The following is a 26,437-nucleotide window of genomic DNA, read 5'->3' on the forward strand; positions in this document are numbered from 1 at the left end:
CATTTGTTGTCAAACATGTTTCACTGTTACAACAAATATTAGTAATTATGAAATCCTTCAACTTGGACACTGTGACAGATAAAGGAATAAATAAGAAGCTGTATAAAAAAAATGTTATCTGTGCCACTAAACTTACATCCATCCTGCTTTTAATTTCAAACAAATAAATAAATATATTTTCTCCGAGTGGAAGAAAAGAAAATCACTTCCAGTTTGTCTCACTCCAAAAGCTCTTTCTTTAATAAGTAAAACAACGATCATACTTTTTTTGCACAAGCGCCAAGTGCTCATCAATTTTCTGTTTGTTCTCTCTCCGTGAAGCACGAGCTTTTCCTGGATAAAGATGCCGAAGGATCTCTAAAGCTTTCTGAGGGACACCTGTTGAACTCGGACTTGTTGGCCTAATCCCAATCCCCACACTCACAGACTCCCAAAACTTTGAGGTGTGATCGTTTTTAAGTGTGTGAGTACTTCGGGCTGTCCAATAATCAAACAGCCCTGTGTGTGAAGTCTCTGATGTGGCCTTCACTATGCCAAACAACACAATTTCTGCAAGTGTCCCTTTCTGCAGACTTTCCCGCGGGACTTTCAACATCGAACGTGATGTGAAAGACATGATTGTCCGGCCCCAGACCAAAATGAAACACATGTTTGTATGTTGAAGCAGTATTCAAAAATAAATGTAAACCAATCAGGGATGGACGTGAAAAAAAAAGGGAATCTGTCAGCTTCAAAATTATTGTATTAACTTTGGTTGTTATCAATAGTAAGTTTGTAAAGTTGTGTTTGTTTTTCAGTTAAATATCCACATTAGAAAACCAATAACGGCTTCACTTACTCTAGTTTGCTACATTAAAAACAATGTAATGGAAGAAACACAAACATACTGGAGGCAGGCTGTTTTTCCAATTATGTATTATGGAGCAATATAGTGTGTCGCATTCCTAATTTTATACCATCTAAAACACTCCCGCACTGCACGCCTGAAGACATGCGAGTCTGTGAGGGTTTGTTGTTTAGTCTTTAGGGTGGGAGATTGGGATTGGGCAATTCTGTCTCACTGATGAGCAGTCAATCAGAGCCATCTACACTGTAAAACAAAAACAAAAAAGAGGGAAACAAATCAAACAGAAAACAAACATGAAACAAAGATCAATTTGACACACAAATGCCTGCATGTTAAGTGTTTTGTTGTGATATATATATATTTTTTGATATTTTCATTCTATTCAGGTGGTCACTTTTTGAAAAGTGAAAAAAACCCAAAGAAAAACGGAACAAAAAAAGAGAGATTGGTACCAGAAACCTAGAGAGGCCAGCACAACAGAACAGAATTGCTCCTAACCACTACATTTACAGAGACGAAGGGTTTGCTCGGAACAAAAAAAAAAAAAAGAAAAAAAAAAGCATACTATAATGTGCAATGCTAGTTATCTGTACAATTACATAGAAATATCTCATAGTTCTCTTATTAGTTTTTTTTCTCCCTCTTTAACAACTGTTATTACAGTAAAAGGAAAGGAAAACAGAACAGCTATGCTTGAAAGCATACGATCAATAATTCCTTCATGGTAATTGTTCAAAATGAGTTTTTTTGTCTTTTTTTTTTTCATTGAAGGGACACTTTCAGCAAACAAAATGTGCTGCGACTCACCAAAGAGGAAGAAAATCTTTCAAAAAGTCAATATAGACAGAGAAGTATAATAAAATAGTCTTTTTTTTTTTTTTTAAATCTCCCATTTACTCTGGTGCAGTCTATACTTTAGACTTGTATAGTTTTGGGGCTGTGCAGTTCCTTTTTTTGACTGTCAGGCTATATCGCTGTGACCTAGAAATCCTGTGTGGGTAATGTCTCTTTTCACACTGAGACAAAACACAGCAAACCGCACGGGGTTTGCGACGAGAGGAGGGGTTGGGGGGTGGGGGTGGGGGGGGGGGGGGGCACAACATCAACAGATTCTGCAATGTCTACCCGAATACAGTCACATTTTAGCCCCTGTATGTTGCAATTATCATCCTGTCCGCAATTGTACAGTTAATCGCTTCCCCTCAGTTTTTTCTGGACACGCAATAAAAAGAAAGGCTACCACTGCCGACGACTGATGGAAAAGAGAGACATGGAGGAGTAAGAGGACTACAGTAACAAGAGGGACACTGGAGGAGTGTGGGGTTTTTTTGGGGCCTATAGGCTGGTGACCAGGTGTGACGGCTCCTGGTGGGCTTCTTCCGGAGATAGATCCTCTTTGTTTGGCTGCACAATGAACCCGTCACTGCTGCCCCGCCCTAGCTGGTAGTAGGAGTGCAGCTGATGGAGGTGGTTGCCCGAGCCCAAATTGGGCATGCTCTTGTAGTATACGTCGTCCAAGCTGGCCTCAGGGCTCTTGGCGTCCCCTCCATCCTTGGAGCCGTCTGCAGATTCCGCAGACACGTCGGGCAGACCAGAGAGCATGGGCATGCTGGTGTAGAGCGAGTCTCTCTGGTGGTTGTGGATCGGGGACGAGCTCTCGTCCCCCGTGTGCTCGTTGTTGAGTAAGGGGAAGAAACTCTCGCTGTTCTCCTGGGGGATCCTCCGCCGAGAGGACGAGGAGGTGGTTGCGGACGAGAAGGGGTGGTGTGGCAGCGGGAGGGGAGGCGGCACCGATTGGTGGAGGTGATTGTGAAGGTTGTCAACCGCCTGCAGGGATGGAGGCGGTCTTTGAGGCAGCAGCGGGGCGTTAGACTCCTCGCGGATTAACTCCAGGCCGAGGCCCTCGTCGTGGTGCGGCCCAAAGGTCGAGTGGTCGTCCAGACTCAGCGCAACATTCATGCCCAACCCCATCCCCAAGCCCATCCCGTAGCCGCTGTCCTTGCCGCCGTTGCTCACGTTGTTGACCAGCTTGTTCATCAGGTTCCGGTTGTGCTCGGCTGAGCGGTCGTGGGAGTTGTTGAGGTAGGATGGGATGTAATTGGAGGTGAGCTCTTTCAGGATCTTTTTCTCCAGGGTGGTCTCCTTGTGGTTGTAGCCCCTGTCGATAATCTGGACGCAGTCACTCATGTACTCGGCGCTGGCGATGCTGTAGCTGTTGCCATGGTTACCATTCAGTGGTAGAGTATCCATGACACTTGTATCCCGGGCATTGTTCAGGATTCCCTCTGGAATGACACACATGGATTGGGTGGGGGGGTAGAGTGGGCGAATGAGAAGGGTGAAATCTGATGGGATGTAATTATCACAGCTAAATGTCAGCCATTTTTTTTTTTTTTTTTTTTAACAAACACAAATCACACCCATCAAACACTGCAGCCCTTTTATTCTCAAATATGTCCTGACCCTACAGCTACCTCAGAACATAATGTCACTCACATTTCTATAAAGTGCACTCAATGGACATGTAACCCTACAGAATTTGGATTAGGTAACACAGAAAGCACAAAACGTGGAATAAAAACCTCTCTACTGATAATTTAGACATCATACCCACTTACCTTGACACAAAGAATCATTCTCTATATCCCCATTGTACTTTTCATTACCCGTACATGTTGCTATGGCGGTGATGAATACACTGATATATGTGCGACAAACAACAGCAAAAACACAGCACGGAAAACACAAAGCGATGCATTCCATTCAAGCAAGAACAAAAATAGCTATGCATGCAACACTAACACATTGGCAACATTAGCAACAGCTGTAGAACTGAGCCCCTGCCATATTGTCCCATTTGAGCATTGCAATGTGACACATTTTAAACTGGAAACATTCTATATTCATGTCTGCTTTTTTTTTTTTTTTTTTGCTTTTTTTTTTTTCCCCTGTGTGAGCAAAACTAGCCGAATCTCTAAACATGAATTAGTTAAAACATCTCTGTTCAGATTTTCTGTTCTCTCTGCTGCATGGACATTCATATTTCATATTTCATGAGTTCATGCTACCCCATATCAAAGCAAATGTTTTAACTAGCCAGGACAAGGCCGTACACATAGTATGACCTCTTCAAATTTTCAAAGGGCATATTATCTTAGACCTTCAAGGAGTGACTAGATTGATCAAGGTGGGTGGTGAAAAGATTACTGCATGCACAAAGGCACCGGTGTTAGGTATTCACTGAAAAAAACTACAGATCAATATTATATTGATGTTCCTTGTGAAATGTTGAGGTGAGTCTGAATGTTGATTGTAATTGGATTAGCTTTGTCGGAGGCTGATGGATATTTGCCTGTAAGAATCTGCAGTCTGTATTTAAAATCAAGTCTACAATAAGCAGCGGACGTGATTTAAAGTGATTTTTACAGCTCCTTTTTGAAATGGTGAGAGGCCTTTGTCATAAAAGAACGCTGTTACTTCCAAAGGGAATGATGCTTTTTCTTTCATTACCCCTTTATCAGCATTGAGTGAAAAGAAAAGTAAAGCCAAAGTCAATTACATTTGATAAGCAATGTTTAGTTTGACTCCCATACTTGTCTCTCTGTAGGGCTCTTTTAGGGACAGCATGAGGGGAAGGAAAGAAGAAAACACAATAAGCATAACAGTGACAGGTTGAAAGAGAAATGTGCACATACAGTATGCTGATGAAGCATCAAGAAAATGTCTCTGGAACGCAGTTTCTTTTAAAGTCACCATGCAAATTTAGCAGGAACCACATCACATCTCTCGACAAATAAAGAAGAAAAAGGACGTTTTTGATATATCTCATGGCAGGATCCTTGGGGTAAAACATGGCAGTGGTACTTGTGCGTCAAAAGCGCTAGTAAATCTCTGATGCATTAGCATTTTCATCCTTTCAGATATTTCTTTTACATCTATGGCAATGTAAGTGAATTATAGCCCTCTGTCACGAGCCCCCAATGCAGTGCTTGTATTGCATACATAAATTATCTCCTGATCAAAGCTCTCTGAGACTTTTTTTCTTTTTATATCTGGGTTTTACACAAGTTTCTCAGTTTTACAGACTTGCAGAGTTATACAGCAACTTCATATTGACTGCAGAGAGTTGAGATAAAATAATAACAGCTCTGCAAAGAGAAAAAAGATCACTAAAATACTCAGACTGATACCAGACTAAAGTTGAAAGAAGGTTTCTTTCAAACAAGTGGGACATTTTTGGAGTATCTATAGTTAAAACCTTTACTACTTAATTACAGGTATGTGTTGATGATATCTAAAAAATGACACACTTTTTAAATAAAAGGAATTAGAAGTTATAACGAGTAAAAGTTTCAAATAAACAGCTATTTAGTTTTTGTAAATGTCTTTTGAAAGAAGCACAACGTTAGCAATTCAACTAAAAATGTTTAACAAAGAACTAAATTACTTGCTGTCCTCATTTTGGTCATTCAGACTTTTCTTTTCTATGCAATAGAAGACATTCCTCACAAACAAAATTGCTCAACAATCCAACAGCAGCATAAAAAGAAAAAGTAGCCTACGCTAAAAAAAACAGACAGAAGACATGGCACACAAGCCTCACTGACAATATTAGAGCACATTTAAAATAAATGACTGGGGATGTATCCGGCTCTCTATGGGCACCCTTTCTTGATCCTTTTTTACAACATCTTTGACAGCCAAACGTCTTGGTCTAAATTATGTAAATAGAATTCATGCCCGATACAGAAGCCGAGATACACCTCCAATGAAAAAAAAAAAAAAAAAAAAAACCCACAGAAAACGAAACTGATATCAAACTAATTTGTTCAATGCTTATGCACAACATCTAGAGCAGTGTTTTTTCTTTTTCTTTATCAAAGCCCCGTAAAAACCCTCAAGGGGGAGCACAGGCTTCCAGCTAAGTCAAAGTCCATTACTTTTAACACCCTGGTCATAACGTTTTTTTTTTCTGTTCTTGTGCAGGAACAAAGATGTGCAGCCTCACAGTTTCTCCAGGACCAGACGTGTAAAAAAAAAAAAAAAAAAACACTGCCCATGCCGCTAAGTTAAAGAATGAAAAGAAGCTAGCACACCTTGTGTGTTGTACATGCCCAGAGGGTTGTTATAGACTGCCGATTCCCCAAGCAATGTATTATAGGGATTGTTAGTGCCATGAGGACGTAGGAGTGCATTAGGAATAAGATGGTTAGCCATAGCCCCTGGAGCAGCCAGAAAGAGACAGAGTGAGAGTGAAAAAAAGAGAAGAGAACAAGAGTGTAAAGGCAGAAAGAGGTAGGAGGGTAAAGAAAAAGATAAAGAAAGAGAGAAGGAGAGAGAACATACATATCAGTTTGGCAGATGCAGCTGAGCAATGACAGCCATTTACATCCAAATGATCACATGATCATTAATGTGAGGGGTTTGAGACAGAGCTGAACTGACATGGCTAATGGGACCGATGAAAAGTGTGTTAATTGTATTGTTAATGCCAGCCATTAGAGTTAAGCTAGTTTTTGTGCCCCCACATTCAGCCAGCGTACTCATGTTAACACACATCTATTACAAAGAAGCATCGACAAGGCCAACAAAACACAATCATTACATTTCTAGACTCAAAACAGGACAAAATACAGTCATGGAATAACTGTTTAGTTTGAAATGAAAGAAGAAAGTCTTTAAAGGTGAGTGTCTTTTTTTTTTGGTTTGATTTTATATAAGATGTTATTTCTACTAAGTCTTGCTAACTAGCTTAAAAGCTATGCTAGAAAGGAAATAGAATTTGTGGTATTTTCTAACTTGCTGAGAGTGCTAGCTTATGAAACAGGCCAGGGACAGTTGTTTTTAAGACCTGCCAAACCGCCTTTAGCTGCCTGAAATGAAGAGGCCTCATTCAGTATACATTTTATTTCTCTGGGACCGAGTATCTGTGGCTACTATCATCATGAAGCTGTGTATGTGAAGAGTGAGAATTCAAAGCTTGACAGGCATAGTGAGGCAGAGGCCGAGCAAACGGTGAATATATTATTATTGCCTGTGGCATTGCCAATCTTACCAGCTGAAGTGGTATAATATTTCCTTTTCTCCAAAGAGCAAAGTTCAAATATGGAAGACACTCTTATGTGCCATTGCTGAAATAACCTCTGAGAGAAGCCACATGTCCTCTCTTTAGCTGAGATGGTCATTACTTTGGCCCTGCTTCGCCTCTTCCGCACAAACAGGACAGAGGCTCATTTACTATTTATGCCCGTGCTTGTCCTCAGATACTTGCTGCTAGGATCCTGCATGAATGACTCATCAATTTCCCCAACCACATTCAACGCAGCGGAGCAACCTTCACAGCCTGAGCTCCGTGATTAGCTTCAGATTTGAAGGCTGCAATCTTAAACATGAATGGTGCAGATTCCCTGATGTTTGTTTTTCCGGCTGTTGATAAAAAATAATTTATTTCAAAGTGCTTGAATACATTATGCTGAATATCAAGTTTGCTGGGAATATTTGTGAGACACATTTATTTCCTGTTTGCCTCCCCTGTCAACATGATATGATTCTAATATGTTTTTAAATTGAAGACTCCTGTGGATGTTACAGGCATGTGCTCCCAGAATGCACTACGCTACAGTGGGTAAACACATTTTATCTTCTGAGTACACTGCAATTACTTCCCACCCCCCCCCCCCCCCCCCACCCAAACACTTTGAATCAGTCACACAAATGGAAAAAAAGACTCAAATATCACCTTCTGTCTTCCACAAACTTCTCAAAAAGGAGGGTTGCAGCTTTGAGAGCATTCTTATTGCTGAAGTATTTTCGATCTTGAAAGATTCTCTCTAATGAAATTTTGAAAGAAGCTAATTAAACCTAATCTTAGAGTATAACCCAATTTTTCTTTCCTTTTAAATATTAATTAGGTGTATTATAATTTTGCCTGGGAATCACAATATTGTTTTGATTAAAAAATAAAAAACAGTAATTTGTTGATGTTTCCTCTGCTTGCCCTAATTACAGTGTATTCCATAAACACCAGCCCTCTCGTGAGCTCTCCCCCAATGACAGATCCCCCACTTATTGTGTCTGTATTTGATAAATTGGACAATTTCCAAAAGCCGCACTGATTGCAAATAATTCTGAATACTGGGATAAATGGAACATGCAACGCTATCAAGTTGATTGCGTGGCTGCGCTCTTGAGACGGGCGCTGCAGGAGTGTCAGCTGCAGGCTCTTACTCAGTCGTGTGTGTTTGTGTGTTTGTGTGTGTGTGTAATGTGGAGGTGACGAGTGAAAAGGACAAATCAGCAGAATATATTTGCTCCTCAATGTGTAATTCCTTAATAACAACACAGGAGCAGCTCTGGATAAGTGCAATTCTGTGCGCATCTGTTCCTTATGATACTTGTGACGGCTGACACACTCTTGATCTCTTACAAGTGCTGTCTCTAACAGATCCAGCCTGGTAAGAAGCCAAGGGGAATAAACATCACATTCATAATTTCTATCTCAGCTTTTTGCTTTTAAGGAAGATCCATGTAGGTTTTTCTTCAACTCGTGACCTACAGTACCGCCCCGATTGCGCCCGGTTCAAGTCTGCATCGGTTGGTGGTGCGCTAAGCTGAGTGCCTAATTATTGAGATCTTGACACTTCCTCCCCGTGTCGAACATTAATCCATCATTGTAACTATGCATTAGTGTCTACGGGAGCGGGCGCCCAGAGCAAATTTAGAGAGCAGGAGAGTGGTGAGGAACTGGAGCCTTCTATCATGAGATGCAATGGGTAGGGGAGAGAGTCAGGGAGGGATGCCAGCCAGGACTTTTTTGTTTTTTGTTTTTTTTTGCTACTTGAAGTCAAATGTAGTCTGGTGTCTATTTTCTGTGAAACCTGAGAGACTCTGAAGTTAACTCTATTCTCAGAGCCGCTGTCAAATGCATTATGGGGAAATACTTTTTATTAACGTGTTCCTGAGAGGGAATTCCTCTGAACCGATTTTTCAAATATGTTATTCAGCACTTTGCCTGGGAGAAAGCCCGGTTTCAGTTTTCAGTTCAGTTTTTTTTGCACAAGGTTTGCACCATGTTACACTGCTGGCTGGGTAAATGAATAAAACCTTTAATATCAGTACAACTATTTTTGCTCAATCTTTTAAATAACTAGACTTTGATTGTTCTCCACAATAAAATATGCACCATAATAAACTATTTCAATGTTTCATTTGAAAAATCCAAAGATGGATTTTATACTTTTTATCAATGCCTTGTCATGTTCATGTTCTCTCAACTTGGCACAGATGTCACAATCAAAACCAGCTATTTAAGAGATCAACTTAATTTGATTAAATTTTAGAATTTTGTCATTTTTCAAACTATCAAACCCTGACAAATAATGTCTCCTTGGCCCAAAGTTAATTTTCATTGACTTGAGATGAAGAACGTATGAGTCATGTTAAATAAGGAGTAGAACTGCAATGTCAGAAAAATGTGAAGCTTTAGTGAATACTTTTATCATCGCATTAGTCATACAGTCTAAGGTGAAAGCCCATCTACTGTGGACTCATTCAAGTAAATATCTGCGGCGGGACCAAGTACCTCTGTTGAGTGATGCGGAGCTGTTGATGTCACCGGTCATGAAAGAAGACTCGGACTGTTTCCTGACCGTGTCATTCCACATTCGGCGGATGCGGCTCTGCGGAAGGAACAACATGTCAGAACTCATCGGAGTATGAACTCTGAACAGTGTCAGCAACAAAAGTTAAAGAACACAGATGGAAAAAGTTAAAATCAACCAGACATAAAAATGCTATTTTTAGAGTATTTCTAAAGTATTCTCTCGGACTCACCTCCTTTTTGAATACAACACATGCTCAGATAGAAACATAGACTGTCAAGCCACTAATCCAGAATCCAAACCACAAAACACATCCGCTGTGGGGATAAGTAACCTCCAATTAAAGATGAGCACTAGGACTTGTATAGGTGAAGACAGTAATAAAGCCATCAGACATGCTCTTGGAATCAGTGTCTCCAGTTGCAAAAAGGCTCAATCCAACAGGGTTCATCCTGGTTAATTATGATAGAGTCCCATGGGCTGTTGCACAAGCTAAGGGTCTGGATATTCAACCACAGAGCTGAGTATCCTGTGCCAGAGGGGCTTGGCAGAGGATTCTGATTAATATAAAACCCGTTTAGTGGCAGAAGAAATCAAATGAGTGACATGTTCCTTTTTCCTCCTAAAAGGATAGCTCCAGGTTAGTTTGAGCTAAATCTTGTTTGATCTTGCCTGCTAACATACAACATACAGGATGCACTTTGTGTTGAGAATGCATGGAGAATAGAGGTGAGTGATGAGACATGAAATTTACAACATAGTATTTTTTTTTGCTCCTTGTGGTAACGGTACAAAATGGAATTATTTAAATAATTCACAGAACCTGAATTAATGCTTCCTTGTAATACCCATTATGGATAACATTCTTCATGTTTATTTCCATACAAAAATCTCAGTTGTCATATATATATATTTTTTAATGCCCACGCACTGAATCTATACTGCACCCTCAGACTGTATGTCATTTTTGGCAGTTCAGTGTCAACCCCAGGTGACAAACAAGCTCAAATATTCAAACATACACTGTCACAGCACATCTCATTAGCATACTGTATGTCATGTTATCCCCAGCATTGGAGACACAGATGGGATGAAAATGACACTGCTGTTTTTCTGGACGTGGTAAAAAAAAAAAAAATCTCGAAAACCGCTCCGTCGCCAGCGGGTTGGAATGTACTCTGGTGATTACACATTCACTCCAAGTTAGCGATAAACAACCACGTCTTTCCAAGAGTGTTTCCATTCCTGTCTCGCTCATATGGAGTGACTGAGCACGAGGTTAGAGCGGTCTTGTCAAAGCACTGTGTATAATTAAACGCTTTGATCTGTATGCAGAAAAACCGCCGTGTATCGTGGGTTGTCACTGCATGCTTCGACTCAAAGGACTATTTATAATTGAACACTGGAAGCAAATCACTCTCTCTTCGGGAATGAATTGATGTGATGTTCAATTATAGTGTATCATGGCAATTCATCCTATACTTCATGTCGATGTGGGAGGAATGCATTACCAATTGACTTTTCAAGGAGACTTACCACATAGGCACAGCATTGGCAGATTTTTTGGTAGAGACAATTAAATCTGCATTTGTGAGCACTTCCTCACAATGCTGGAGCCCAAAGTTGGGTGAGTGTGCTCACTCAGCATGCTCCAGTGAGAATGAATGGCTGTATGTTAAGCTCTACAGGCACTACATTATCCTGCTATCACTTCCAAACATATGGTGCACTTACTTGGAATCCCTCATAGAGACCTAAACAGTCAGCTTTTCCCCCATTTCTTTTGTTACCAGGTGCATTTGTGTGTGATGTCAACTGTGTTGTGTCTTGTTGTCTCAGCTTCTAGCAATGCACATGAACTTCTCAAAGATCAAACATAGCCATAGTCTAAAGTCAAAAGAGCATTTATCTGTTTAAGTTTGCAAAGAGAGATGCAGTCAAAGTGCATTAGATCAGGAATGTAAAAAAACAAACAAACAAACAAAAGAAAGCATGAAAAGTGTCCGACAACCTGTGAGCCTGTAGAGTATCGTCCTGGTGCACGGGAGGCGGTGCCTTTTCCCGAGCCGATGGAGCTGTCCACACTTTTGCCACTGCAGCAGTGAGTACGGAGGCATTTTCCGTACTCTTTACGGACCTTTCAAATAAAAAGCAACGGGTCAGCAAGAGCACATGCATTATAGCGAATAGACCAAATCCAAGGATAATCTCGGTGCATTTCATGACATTTTAGAAGAGCCTCTCGGAAAATGTGGCTTGAAATAGTAAAAAAAATCAAAGAATGTCTTTAAGCAGCAGCAGAAATCGGGGGAAAAGATAAACTTTCACAACAGGTGGACACCTGGATTTAAATATTTCAAATAATGACATCTTCCTGTACACTATGGGGCATGTGACACTCGGCTTTATGAAGCCTTTTTAAGAACGTTTGTATCTTCTGAATTAGAGCAAGTTGTTACAAGTTGGTAAACACATGCAACACTAACTTAGAAGCCTCTATTTGCTTAAAAAACATGAATACAATGCTCCAAAAATGGCTGAGTAGCCTTACCTAGTGCTATGATTTTACAGATATAAACCCCCTCAGGTGAGCTACAATACCAGCTCAAATCAAATAAGACCATAATGGCCTGCACTTAACTCCTGCGGCCGAAAAACGGTCAACTGGAGGGAGACTGAACACCAGCGGACATCAGTAATCATCCCCAGCAGTTAATGATCACTTGTGGACTTTGTTAACACTGGGTGTAAACATCTGAGCGGCTGCTGTCTGGGTGTTCCTTACTGTTTAGTTTGCGTAAATATTTTTAAATAAATGTCCAAGAAACTAAAATAATATCATATTATAAAATATTTCAGATTTGGAGTGCAAAAGATTTCCAGTCCTTTACATGCATTAGAGTGAGCTATAGTGTTTGGGTTGACAGTAGCTTTAAATGATGTGTGCTCATGTCTGACACAAACAACACAACTATACCTTCTTCTGCAGCACACAGTGGAAGATGAAGATGAACATTCCCTGCAGGGAGTTGAAGATGGTGAACAGGTAGGCCATGACCACCGTGCTCTCGTTGACATACATGAGACCAAAGGCCCAGGTCAGGCCCAGCAGGCACAGCAGGGCTATGGCCCCAATCACCCATGATCTGGAACACACACACAAACAACTGTCTTAGAAACCAACCGACAAAGTTACTAAACTTCAAAAAAGAAATACTTTAAAGCAGCTTTTGACCTGAGAAGAAAGCACATTATATACGTCAAAACAACACCTTTGAAAATACAAAGAGGACATTTTTAATATGTCAAAATATCATAAGCAATCAGTGCAAGGAATTATCTAGTCCAGTGCTGAAATAGGTTTTCCTCTGAGAGGGGAAAGAGTCACAAAACAAATGAAAAGAGAAAAAGGAATGATTATGGATTTAATCTTCATTTTCTGATTCCTCGCTTGTCTTAGTTACCGCTTCCTTCCTTTTTTGAAGTCTTTCAAGTGATGCCTCTTTTTGAAGTCATAAATTATCATAAACTGCCGAGTCGTATATATAAGGTAACGGAGGTGTGTATGAATTGAGGAGGAACAAATATGGCGTTTTCATTAGAGAAGTATTTACATGACTGCATTACTTTTGGTTTCCAGTGCCTGAAGATTGGGGAAAGTGCTGTATAAATTCATATTCGAGCTGAGAGGTTGAATGAAGATAAATGCCCCTGAGAACGCAGAGTCTATTAAGAATGAAGGGCTCGGTCTTCATTGCAGGAACACTGCACGGACAAGTGGCATTTTTTCTTCACCTGCACCCTTTTGGTATTTCGGTGACTCCCTCTGCGTAGCAGAAGGCGAGGTGGAGTCGAGATTAATATCTGGTTTCTTGCCAGCATCTGTCATCTACAAAAGCCTGCATGTGTGAAGACCTTCCCTTTGAGTCCATTAAATGCTTCAAGGGCCGTCTGAAGAAAGCACTTATATCTCTTTCTGTGGGCCTCTAATTTGAGTGGCATGCATTGTCAAAGTACAATTTCACCTGTAACAATATTAGTGACCTTAATGAAGTATTGTGCAAACATCTGACTGTTTAAAATACTCTACTTTGATCCATTCCAGTTTTATCCTTTTCATTGGAACAGGTTAACCTGACAAGAGTCACAGCTGGAAAGCTAAGTACAAAAACTCCTTCTTTCAAACTCATTATTTCATGTTGCATTTTGGTCCTAACCTGATAAAAGGCCTTCAGAAGTTGGGTTCCTCTTCTTTCTATGTAGTTGACGATACTTCTGTGAAACTTATTCTGTAGTTAATTGAAATATTTAGATCACAAAGCTTATATGAAGCATTTAAAGAAGGAAAATATGAGATCCCTCTTAGTGGCATATTTGAGTCGCTGTATATCATCACCTATAGAACATTGAGTTTATTGAGATGCTAACTTATTAAAGTTTTACCACTATCCTTTTAAGGTACTAGACAACATGATGTGAGCTACACCAATGTTTTTTTTTTCTGAGCCATACCATCACATAGGTCAATCTTCCCTCACTTGAAAGGTCATTGCCATTTTCCATCTGTGTTGACTATAGCTATTTTTTAAACAGGAAGTCATTGCTGTTATTTGTAATACTAAGGAAGAAATTATGATGTGAGGTTGAACTATTTGAACATTTTTTAAATAGTTTTTAGCAGTGCAATCATTACTTTAACCTTTTCCTTTGTGGGCTGTTCAGTGATAAATGTAATCTGTTTCATATTCTTGCGATCTTTTCATGCACACACTCAATGACAGCATAATGTTTCCAGGTGTTAAAGCTTTTCATTATCTCTCTTACTCTACAGTCTTTTTCCTGGCTGGGAATCTTTGCACTACACTAACATTCAGAAAGTGAGCACGCTGGTGTGAAGATTGGCTGTAGATTTCAACAGACAAATGTGGTTGCTGTATCTACATTAAAGCACTTAAGATTTCTTTACAGTGCACTTTGAAGATACAGGTCGGTGCGATTGGAAACTAATCTTACTTGTCACATCTGTCGGGCTATGTATATGTAAGACAGGAGTGCTGTGAACACATTAGTGTGCTGTGTCAGTCTTCAACTTGACTGAGCACTTTACTATAAATCATTTCAATGCTTCAGAGGGGCTGGTAGGTGGACTGGGTTGCTGATTGATTCATATGGAGGAGATGAAAGATGGCATTGTTGGGGAAAAGGGGCCTGTCTTGTTTTGCCTTACTTGATCTCGGGTTCATAATCCTGATAGCTGAGCAACATGAACAAAATAACACAAAGAAAACAGGCAGAAATCAATTAAATCACAGAACAATGGGATGGGCGTGTAATCCAGAATGTGTGGCCAAACAGAAAATGTACACATTTAGACATTAAGAGGTAAACAATACACAAAGACAGACACAGAATTGGGTTATTTTGGCAGAGAGGATTTAAGCTACATTCACAGCATCCACATTCAAACGTTGAGACTACACATTCATACATTTCTGGAAGGGGTTGGTTAGAAATTCACAGGTAACAACTATGATTATTTCAGTATATGCAAGTATCTAGCTCCCCTCATAAATGCTGGCAGACCTTCACATTTAAGCCTTTATAAATGGGCCAGGTGTGCAGAAAAATAAATGATTTATGAATTCACCCAGGCACCCATTAAACATAATTTTCCCCGAGCTGTCTTAATGACCTGGTGGTAGAGGTACTTCATCAAGGCGATTGCCCCCGGAATGGACACAGAAACACAAGCAGTGAGCACAAAGGGAACTAAATATTGTCCTCTAACTTGTCAGTTTTTTTTTTTTTGTTGGAAATAAGAGGCAGATAGAGACTCCAGAGGTCATAAGAAACGCACCCAGGACGACAGGATATGAAGAGGCTATGACTCATATCAGGCAGGGCTTATCTTCTTCTGGAGTTATCAGATAAATATGGGCATGAATTTGAGAGCGGCATGGAAGGAGCCTGGAGGCACAAACTTCTGAGACTGCATAACAGTCACTGAAAAGCGGAACAGATCTCTTACAAACGAAGAGGGGGGCAGTTCAGATGAGGTTTCATCCCGTCTGGACTAGTGCTGCTTGACGTCTACTTAAATAATAAAAGTCAAAGAATCGCTCGCTTCAGATTTCTGGCATCCAAAATGTAAAATCTTTCCATCCTTTTCCGTCTATCTTTATTTGTGTAACACCAATTCATAACAAATGTAATCTCAAGGCACTTCACAAAAAGACTAGGTCGAGCCCCTTCTCTTTATTCTATTATTAACAGATACCCAACATTCATCCAGCATGTAGCATCATTTAGCAAAGCAGCTAGTCAAAGTATATTCTTTAGGTCATATGTCTATATGAAGACTTTCCTTCCATGGTGGCTGCAGCGGACTACTTACAGGCTTTGAAAGCACTAAAAAAAATGAGGGAAGCTAATCGTTGGGAAGATACACCCAAAATGGGCCATTCAAAGCCGAGAACTGCTTCAGACTATGGAATCAAATTACCACCAATTTCCTTCAAAATGGCTTAATTTGCAGAGGAGCCATTCCTCGCAATGTCACAGATCATTTATGTATGAGATTGCTATAGGTCAATTCAGCCTGCTTTCAGTCTGTATGAAGTCATGTACATGCTGGTTCGAGAGGGAAGAGAGAAAGTGCTCTGATCGACCACACATGGTGTGAATTATTCAACCAACGGTGTTCTTAAAATGCTATTCCGCTCAAAAAGTTTGAGACATCAATAGTGCAAAATGTGATGCAGGTAGAGACCTTCTTTATCTTTGACATCATTCTGATTTGGATATTATACTTGCATTTTCTGATCAGTTTTGTTAGGAAGCTCTGCCATACAAATGAACGTCTTTTTCTGGAACAATGTTTGATCCATCACTTTCTAAATAAGTCGCATTCAGAAGCTAGTTTGGTATTTAGAGTCACGATGATATGAAGTCACGTTTTTATCCATGAATCAGAGCGCGCTGGCAGCTGCTGTCTCCATTATGGGGGGTTGAGGAGGGAAGAAAACACATCAAACACAATATCAATTCTACGCTACACCCTCTACTGAGAAATGTTGCATCTTACCAGTGCCATTCTACAATAATACATCCATCATAATAACGGTAGCTAAAATGAAGAAGGAGGGGGGGGGGGGGGGGGGGGAGTGGAAGATGAAGAAAAAAAAAAACAGAAAGATGTTAAAGATAAACACAGCATAAGATACAAAAAAAAGGCTGGAATGCTAATCAAAAGAGGAAATTCAGGGAGGAAGAGGGAGAGAAAAACAGTGAAAGAGAGATGAAACAATCATGTAAAAACAAAGCAGTGTGATGAAACCAGCACAGAAAACGTGACATCAGAACATAAATGGGAATCAAATTGCACCAAGATAAGACACAAGAAGACCTCCTCACACCTCATTAAACTAAGCTAGAAGAACTTAATTAACCTGTGGTATCGACAGCATCAAACCATTTCACCTTGATGACTCAGAGAAATCCCAAATGAAAGGAAGGGAAAAGAAGTCAGCGCTAAAACATCTGCTGTGATGTTTGGATGACAGTTTTATTTCAATTCACGTGAAAAACTGCAAAAAAAAAAAAAAAAAAAAAAAAAAAAAAAAAACAGGCTTTATTCATCCTACATACAATTTAAATCTTGTTTATGATGAAACAAAAGCAAAAGTCAGAGCAAACTGCCAAACGCTGAAGCTAGTTTTTTTTTGCTCCAAATGTGCCTGAGCAGCCGTGTGTTGAGTAATGGTCTTTGAATTTAAAAATGGCGTCAGATGAATGAGCGCTGACAGAAGCAGCGCAGCTTCACATTCGTTTCCAATGGTCATCTGAAACATTGCAGACTGTTTGGAAAGTCAGTAAGAGTCGAGGTCAGGCGGTCAGCTCTCAGCTACATAATGGGAGGCCGTTGTAATACATCATATGACACTGAGAACTCCGGCAGTCGATATGTTTTTTTTTTGCTGCAGAACAAACTACACAATGTATCTTCACTACCAGAGATTTTGGACTTGTGCTTCGTTTCTGGTCTAGAGTTGTATGAAATTGCCAATCTTTTTCCGCTCTGAGTGTCATCATTTAAGCTAGCGAGCCAATCAAGGGGCTTAGGGTGGCCCTTGATTGGGTGGATGTGCCTTGTAGTTTGAACAGAGTTATAACAGTCTTTCATATGTTAGAAATGGTATCTGACACAGACCATGTGTTTAAAAATGTGAGGCTGAGCTTAAAAGACAAGTATGTTGATATCTTATTCAGCTAATTTGAGGACTTTCATTCTTGCAGAGTGTCGTTGGTTATTTAACAGAACCTGATGAGATACACAGGGAACTCGTTGAGGCCAAATTGCTTCATCAAGTATTCACTGTCGGAGGTGTCCACTTGGGATCACCAAAGTATTCACCTTGCAGGAAACTATGGGATCTCATTATGTTTGATACATAATGGCAGAAAGAGAGACTCAGAAAATTGCGCCTATAAGTTAGAAGAACAGTAAAAGGAGGATTGGGTTGACCCATAAATCATTGAATTTGTGGGTTAAATGATTTTCTCCTCTCAGCTACCTTAAACCATTGCATTTACTACAATAGCTCCCTTTATTCACAAACATAGCCTTAGCTGATGAAGATGGAAGTGATGATGGGAGTACATTTGTTGCAGGGAAACATCTGAAGCCCTGTCCAATCCCATTCAATCACCTTTATGAACATGAAGTCATTATAGGATTCAAAGCCTTACCATACCCTTAATCAGTGGAAAAACTGTTCAAGGTGATTCCAATCTTTTGGATCCCTTTTGTTTACACTTGTGAGAAAGGGAAACTGAGAGTTACTACTGGTCATTCAAAATAAAAGTGTTTAAAATAAGTGGGAAACACAAAATGATGCTTACCTAACTGCTCTTATTTGCTCCTTGCTTCAATGTTTTTGGCTGAATCTTTTTTTTTTTAAATTTTGGAATTTAGGCTGTGGCAGTACGCAGTCAAACGGTCCATGTGGTCCAGCTCAACCCTGGAACCCATCAGCACTCATCTGATTCATCTCTCGTTAATGTCAAAAAAAAAAAAGAGCACTCTGCTTAAAAGTCTCGCTAATACTCCCCATGTAGATTTGCTCCTCGGCTCTAACTCCAGTCTCGCTTCTGATGTTGCTAGTATGATGTTGCTAGTAACCATGGCAACGCACGGCATGGGGAGTCTTGGCAGAAAGAACTCGATTTCTAACTTCTGGCTACATTGGAAGCCCCAGAAAGTTGCAAAGTGAAGGGTAAAGAGATTGTATATAAGCAACCTAACCCCATTTTCTTTGTACTTATTCTGTTAGCGACACATCAGTCGGTGACATGAAACTTTTTAGTAAGCACGTACCGGCTTGTGGCAGCAGTTTGTGTGCTTCAAAGTAACCGGCCACTGATTGAAGGATGAAAACAAGACGCCATACTTTTACATTTCTCAGAAGAAGAAGATCATTTAGTGACTCCCTCTACTTCATGTCTTTCAGAGTAGACTGTAGTGTGAGTACAGGTCATACTTTTGTCTTTCTCATAGCAGCACTTAAACACCCAGGTTTTGCTCTGTAACATCCTGCAGAGAATCTGTGATGGAAAAACACATCAGTAAAGTACGGTCTGATGCAACACAGCTAAAGAAGGCAATAGCATGCTCGCAGAAGATTGTTTTTTTTTTTTCTGTGTCACTGTGCGGAGAGAAGCGGGGCAGACAGGGCCACTGTGCAGAGACACGGCCACTGATGTGATGCCACTAAGAAAAAAACAGCCAGAACGTCAGCCATAAAGGAGACTAATGTGTCCAGAGTGGCTCCAAAAAGAAAAGAAAAAAAATAACGTGGCAGACAGCAAAAAACAGAGCAGAGACCCTTATCCATCATAGCAAACAGGCAGCAAAACAACGTTACACCATCTGTTGAAGGAGTGTGCCCTGACACCAGGTAGCCGGGGCTTACGTCAAAGGCAATGATGGAAAAAAGCTGTGTCATCCTTCAGTGGTAAAGGACATTAAAAACAAACTTGTAAAGCTCTTTTTTTTTTTTTTGTTTTTTTTACAGTGCCAGACTTCTAGGAGAAACTTTCAGAAGAACTAATCTACAGCTAAATCTCTAGAGTGTAATGCATGGATAATTCAATGAAAACCTGCAGCTTCAAAGCTAGACTTAGCAATATTTGAAAATCTTAAATTGCTCACACGTCGGCTTGAATGTGAAAAGGGTCACTCATAACCCCACAGCGCTAATTTAGCTGCCCTAAATCGACAAAATGAATACATTTACGTCTAAAGATTAGTGCTTGAACCATTATGTAATCAACATAATACAGATTTTACTGCATTCATTTTTTGTCTGTTTTGCATTGCTGTGATTAGTTATTATTAAGGGGCAGAAATTAGTGTCAACAGAAACTGAATCAGAATTGTATATATCTTTGAATTGCTCCACTTGAATTATTGAATTAAATATTTGAATTTAAATAACATGATTTGAATTTGTATCGTTAAAACTGAATTGAAATTAAAATTTTCCCTTGCTAAAAACACAAGTCCCCCAAATTCAGTTATCTCTATCAATTTACCCGGAGTCCGCCCTCCACCCTTTTGGTTCATGTACTAAACTTAGACTAACTTCATTATTTTCGTGCATTTAGTTTTGTCCTCTTTTGTCTCCTGTGCTCATTATTGAAAGGTTGTTTTAAGAAACTTTTCTGTGACGAGATAAGGGGATACACTGTGATATGAAACAAAAAAATTGTCCCCTTGGGCCAAATTGGTCATGTAGTCAAGTGCTTCCCACATTTAGCTTCCTCTGTAGAAAGAGATTTAGCTTCTTTCAACTTATGCAGTGGAGCTTTTTGTCCTTTTACAAATATCTTGCCTACAGTACAGGTGTATTAGCCTTCACCTTCATAGAGACTTTTTTTCTCAAAGAAGTTAAAAAAAAGAGTTTTTAGTTGTGCAAATGTTTGCAATGTTTCTCTAGGTATTCTCTACTTGCGCTAAAAGAAAAGTTTGCATCTGAGTTGTATAGCCTTCCTTGTCCCTTTAGGTTCCATAGTATCTGTAAGCAGCCAGGCACAGGCAGATAAACATAGAACACACACACTCGCACGTTATGAATATTCATCGTCGGCGTGTTGACACCCAGATAACACCAGGTCAGGCCTGTCAGATTGTCCCCTGGCCTTTCCCCGCTCACAGACAACAACATTCTTCAGATAATGACGGAGACGCAGCAGCATATCTGTTTGATTTTAACCCCCGCCTGACACAACCTTTCAGCATAATGGGAGGTGCTTACCTTTGCAGGCTCCGACTCCCAGACCCTTGGGTTGGCTGTTCACAACCTTAAGTACTTTTAATGAGGTTTCCAAAATATCAAAAGAGAAAGGCAAACAAGAGTGAAAAGCTCGGGAAGACTTGTGAGTACAGAGGGCCAATCGGAAATGTTGCCTTTTTAGCAGGCGTTCATTAAAGCTCCTATGAGGAGTTTCTGAGCTGGTTATTAAACAGACTGAAACGGATATTGAAGCCTCTACAGGAGCTGCGTAATCAAACAATATCATCTGGGACAAGACTGATTATTTCTATAATGTTATTATCAATGCCTGAAACTGCTGCAGGAGGGTAGATGTCAGACAGTTAGCTGGAGAAACATTTTCACACCACAAAAAAAGAAGTCACTGTGAGCGAAACATTTGAATATTAGAGGATAGAGAGAGATAAGTGGGTAGCGCTTTGTCCACTGGGGCACCAGAGCCGACTAATAACGTGAGTTCTTCTCAGCAGCTCTGAAGTGGAGGAAACAGGAGGCTCAACCTGAGTCACACCAGACACAATTCAGCCGTCAGAGCGAGCCCGTCACACAGATTTTCAAACATTCTTCCCATCTGCAACAAAAACGTCAATGCCGGTGCTATTTCTGGACGGCTTTTAATGGATCTCTGGGTGATCTGAGTGCTCTTACTTGATGTTGTCCAGGCAACCGGAGTCTGGTTTCAAGATGGCCGTGTGATGGAACATCTTGTAGAGAGCGATGCCCAGGAAGATCACGTTGAGCTGAGATTCAGAGAGAGAGGGAGAGAGAGAGAGAGAGAGAGGGGGGATAAAGATTTCATGTTGCATCCCCGTTCATTTTAAATCAGAGCACTTTGTAGCACAAAGCTGGAACGCCACAGCCCCAGACTTGGTTTCCCACTTTGCCAAACAGAGCGCAAAATCCTGTGAAACCTCTGTGGCAGTACGGCAGACAAAACAGGGGGGGGGGGGGGGACGGTGAGACAAGACAGCTGCATACTTGTATGAGGGAGCCTTTCCATCTGACTTAGTCACACTTGTCTCATCATATTCACACTTAGAGGCAACCACAGGGAATAACTGCCATCTCTGCTGCTGCTGCTGCACTCCTATTTCTTTACCAGTGTCTATATCTTGAAAAAAAAAAACATACACTTGGCATCGCTTGAAATTTCCACTTGAAGAACTTTCAGTATTTCTCACATTGTGCTTGGAGCTATTCCACGAGCAAATAACAGAGGAAGGGTTTAATTGTATTCACACTGCGATGTGCCCTTTTTGTTGTAAAACGGTACACTTTTTGCTCACCCTCCCGCTCTGTGCAAGAGTTCCTCAAGTATTTTCAAAATACCCGTTTCTCTAAATACCAGATTTCTACAAATTAAAAAAAAAAAAAAGAAATCTGGCTGAGAATCAAACGCGGAAATGTCGAGCAAATTCCACTAAGTTGAACTTCCGCGCGGCTGTGTTTGCCAAACACATTCAAATAAACCAGACAAAAAAAAAATGGTTTGTATGATATTGCGTGAAAATAAAAAAAACTATAATTTAGCACATTATGTTCCTTTTTTCTCTTTCAAACAAAAGAAAATCATTCAAATCTGGTCACAGCACACTGGTCTTTACATAATGGCTCCTCCACAAATAACAGTCATTAGAGCACTTTCACTTTCTGTGCTGCTGCTGCTGCTGCTCACAGGTGACATTTAGCTAATCTGAGACAATTTGAAGAGTTAACCATGTGTGTATGTTATGGCTGTCTTTTTTTTTTTTTTAAATCCCTGTTCTGTTTGTTCCTTACTCCCCTTCTGTTGTCCTTCAGTTCTGCAGTAGACACGAAGGAGCACGTGGTCCTGGATCCGTTCTGAAAAACCTGAGTCGAGACATCTGAAGTGGGAGCTAACGTCTCCGGCCTCTCACACAGGGGGGGGGGGGTTTGTCGCTTGGAGGACCATTGCCTCCATACGTGGGGCGCGCACCCACTGAGATGATTTCTATATGAAAATATTTCTATATTTTCTAGACTCTTATACCCTTCTTTTGTAGTGCAACATTTGTACACAACCATCCGTTTCATTAAGTAGACAGGAGGAAGTTGCTTTGTCTACAGACCTCTTGTAGGGGGATCTCACATTTTAAGAGCTTTAGTTCCTCGACCAGAAAGAGCATTATGCAAGTTAGAATTAAGTTAGTGCACACTGTGTGTCCTGCTAGACAAAATATTACCTTTCTTAAGGGTGTACATCTTGATTTACTGTTTCTGAGTATTTATTATGTGGCTGACTGATGACTTTGAAAATCAGGGACGCACATCATTTGTGCCAAAGTAATATTTATAGCTTGGCATTAGCTTAAAGGCTAAGATAAACAGCACTCTGACACCAGATTTAGAGCACTCAGATCAATAAATTAGCTCTTAAAAAAAAAAATTTATAATAATAATTAGGGCTGTCCTAGTTGGGAAGGAGTCGGAAAGTGTGTATGTGTGTGAGTCCTGCTTCATGTTGCTTGGGTATCTCAGTTCCAGTGAGGAGAAGCGGTAAGAAAAAAAAAAAAAAAAAAAAAAAAAAGGTAGAGAAGTTGGAACGGGAACAAAATCAATCATAATCGCAGTGCGGATTACTCCAACACTGCATACTGAGCAGAGTTCACTCTCTTTCTCTCCGTTTCTCACTAACCCTCTACTACATCCCCCCCCCCCCCCCCCCCCCCCCCCCCCCCCTCCCCCCTCCCCCCTCCCCCCTAAAATTGTCTCAGCCTGTGACTGCAGCGCGGGGCGACAAACTGCAATATATTCTCTACACCCCTCATTCGTTTCTCTGGATGGCTCCGTGCCTGCGGTGGCATATATGCTCAACAGGGCGGGGAAAGGAGGGAGGATAGAGGCTGGAAAAAGAGAGGGGGGGGGGGGGGATCTCGGCGGAGCATTTAAGCGCCGACCCGCAGGCTAAGTAGGGTTAATGAGGAAAGTCGAGGAGGGGGTTGGGGTTGGGGTGGGGGGGGGGGGGGGGGGGGGGGGGGGTGATGGGGGTGTCATGCTTACCATAATTATCAAGGTTGCTGGTCCTATGAAACTCCAAATGAAGTAGGTGTCCAGGCGAAGCCAGCAACTGCAAAGAAAGAGAAAGAAAGAGTGAGGTGAGGGGGGGGGAGAGAGAGAGATTTGAGGTGATGGCTTTATACTCCTCCTCAGAGGAGATACATCAAGAAGGAGGAAGACGTGACACAGAGGAATAGGCTCTTCAAAACATATACTGCCGCGAGGGGTTTAAAGAATGATGACCAACAGTGAGGATTTGGTGGGAAAGGGGGCTTTTAGTGTCAGTGTCAGCAACAATAATAATGGACTCTCATAAGCAGAAGAGTTTCAGAACAGTCAGAACTGTTTGCTGTATGCACATGTTGGATGGTCCGCCTGCTGTGTTCTCATTTACAAGACTAGGTGTGCTTCTTTCATGTCTTCAAACCTACAGAAACTTATTTCTACTGTCTAATTCTAATATCAGAAGTGAACAGGGGGAAAGAGTGCTTACGTTTGCTGCTCCCTTTGTTTGGAATTCATTACAAAAAGACCTGAAATTGGATTGCATCGGATGCTCCAAAGGTGATTTTAAATAACTTGGAGTCAGGCGTGTCTGTCTGTAGATGTTCTTCTTGGTGTATTCATGGTCGATTTTGTCAAACATTTGCCGGTTTACACTTGGTATTTCATGTCTATTCATTTACTATAGTCATTGTGTTTGTTGGGAACTCACACACTGTAAACTGTTCAGCCACCTGTCTGGGCCACAGACAGAATAAAAAACTGGACGCATCTCGCCTTTGGCTGCTGAATGATAGTGGTCGCCACACTGGAAATGCTGACTCCACTGAAAATGTGGTCAGTAAAAGACGACGAGGTGGAGTTGAGGTGAACCTTAAAAAAACAATAACCCTAACTTTGTTTTTGTTTTTTATCAATTGAGAAGTGAGCTTCTGAGCCCAAAAGCATTTATTTGAACCATGTTTATTTCTGGGCATTTCAATATGGGATGGGATCTATTGGCGATTTCTTAACTGTGGCGTCAGAGTCAATGAGCCCTTGAGAAACTGTATTTGTCGGTTTTATTTTTCAACACTAGAAGTGGCCGCTTGGTCTTGGCCAGTACACTCTATGAAAAGAGATATGTTGCTTCTCCTGAAACAATAAAGGTTGAACGCAAAGAACAGGTGTTATCAAACGTGGTGTGAAGTCTGAGAGTTAGCAGAGTTCAATCACTTCTTATTCGATTTGTCTGGTTAAGGTCTCAAATTACCATTACAGATGATAATTTATGGATGATTCAATTAGTCCACAATTGAACCCCAACTGTATCACTCCAAAGGAATCAGACTGACCTTGACCCCGACAGACACGGCCACACACAGATTCAACAAAGTGTCTCTCATGTTCATGTTAACTGTGATGGCACTGCAGCCCTCTTGTAATGAAGTCAATAATTGACTAACATGATATCATGACCCAACGTTTCATGTCAAAACATTACAGATGGTCGCTTCTTCTGCACTCTGTGAAACTAAATGCAGATCACAAGCAGCAGGGTTGGCTGGCGGAAGGTGACAAAGCTCCTTTGAAATGGCAAAAGGAAGAAAAATAACTTGATTCATGACCTGTGGTTGAATTATTAATCTTTTAATCTCCCCTGCCGCAGTAGATAGACGCCTCCATTTTTGGCCACTGGAAAATTACAGTTCAAGCAGGCGCATTGTCATTCCGACTGACAGGGAGAGGAAAATGGAAGTGGCAGAGAATTAGCTGTAATTCAATAGCATTTTAAGGCAATTTGAAGTGTATGAGGCACTCAAGAGGAGCATAAAGCTTGTAAAGTGGAACGTGCAGACAAAATAAAAGTCTGAGAAACAAGGCACAAAGCTTTGAAATGTGCTTGTGTAAAGCCATTCCTTTTCATAAAGCCTTTCTTATTCAATGTAGATAGAGAAACTAAGAAAATACAATAACCCACGGTATGATTAAAGCTTTTCTGGTCTCTTTGAGGAAAGACAAATGGGACATCTTCACTTTTTAAACATTCAATATCGAGCCAAAAAATCTCAAAAACAATGGACGAGTTTGTACATGTTTCACTTTTTGTCTTTGAAAAACACGATACAACACCGCACGAGACGTGACGGGAGAAAAAAAAACTGACTGGTCCTTTGTTGTCACTGGGGCTTGATACGTCTCCCCCTCGCTGATATCGATGGATAAGAGGAGGCAACACAGAAGAAACATGTGTGCATAAAGAAGTGAAAGAGCGCACACAAAAGACGCACAACATGCGGAGAAACTGTGGCAGCTCGTCAAAGCGCTCGCTCTGAACGTCGCTGTTATAAATTATGCTGAAGGTTCTATTGTCTGTATTTTGCCTCTTCTTCTTCTTCTTCTTCTTCTTCAGATCATAGAAAGATTTAAAGACCTGGTGGGCGGTGGAAGCTGCCAGGCTTTCATTTCTTTCTCCCCTCTACCTCCCCGTCTCCACTCGTGTCACGGTTTTATTTGGCTTTTGGAGCTCTTGGAGTTGTTGTTTTTTTTTTAAATCTTCCCCCTCGCGGTTTTCTACTTTGTGCACTCTTCCTTTCGTAACCGAGCACTAAAAGCCGAAGTCAAAACACAAGGCTCGCTCGCGCCAACAGCTTGGG

General features: G+C 40.8%; 1 protein-coding gene and 1 long non-coding RNA gene across 2 annotated transcripts in view; one reads left to right on the forward strand and one right to left on the reverse strand.

Moving 5' to 3' along the window:
- Positions 1 to 465: 465 nt before the first annotated feature.
- Positions 466 to 721, forward strand: LOC132958275 (uncharacterized). The gene is made up of 2 exons (XR_009666745.1): positions 466 to 605; positions 665 to 721. It is a non-coding gene; the product is annotated as an uncharacterized LOC132958275 (long non-coding RNA).
- Positions 722 to 860: 139 nt separating this feature from the next.
- LOC132958274 (adhesion G protein-coupled receptor L3-like) overlaps positions 861 to 26,437 on the reverse strand; it is a 220,426-nt gene continuing 194,849 nt past the window's right edge. The window contains exons 18-24 of the mRNA XM_061031001.1: positions 23,802 to 23,868; positions 21,429 to 21,520; positions 12,425 to 12,593; positions 11,459 to 11,584; positions 9,429 to 9,525; positions 5,944 to 6,069; positions 861 to 3,132 (exon numbers count right to left, since the gene is read on the reverse strand). Coding sequence (XP_060886984.1) covers positions 2,183 to 3,132; positions 5,944 to 6,069; positions 9,429 to 9,525; positions 11,459 to 11,584; positions 12,425 to 12,593; positions 21,429 to 21,520; positions 23,802 to 23,868 — 1,627 coding nt within the window. The 3' untranslated portion in view covers positions 861 to 2,182. The remainder of the gene's footprint in view (positions 3,133 to 5,943; positions 6,070 to 9,428; positions 9,526 to 11,458; positions 11,585 to 12,424; positions 12,594 to 21,428; positions 21,521 to 23,801; positions 23,869 to 26,437) is intronic.

Source organism: Labrus mixtus, chromosome 23, assembly GCF_963584025.1.
Source record: "Labrus mixtus chromosome 23, fLabMix1.1, whole genome shotgun sequence".
Lineage (NCBI taxonomy): Eukaryota > Metazoa > Chordata > Actinopteri > Labriformes > Labridae > Labrus > Labrus mixtus.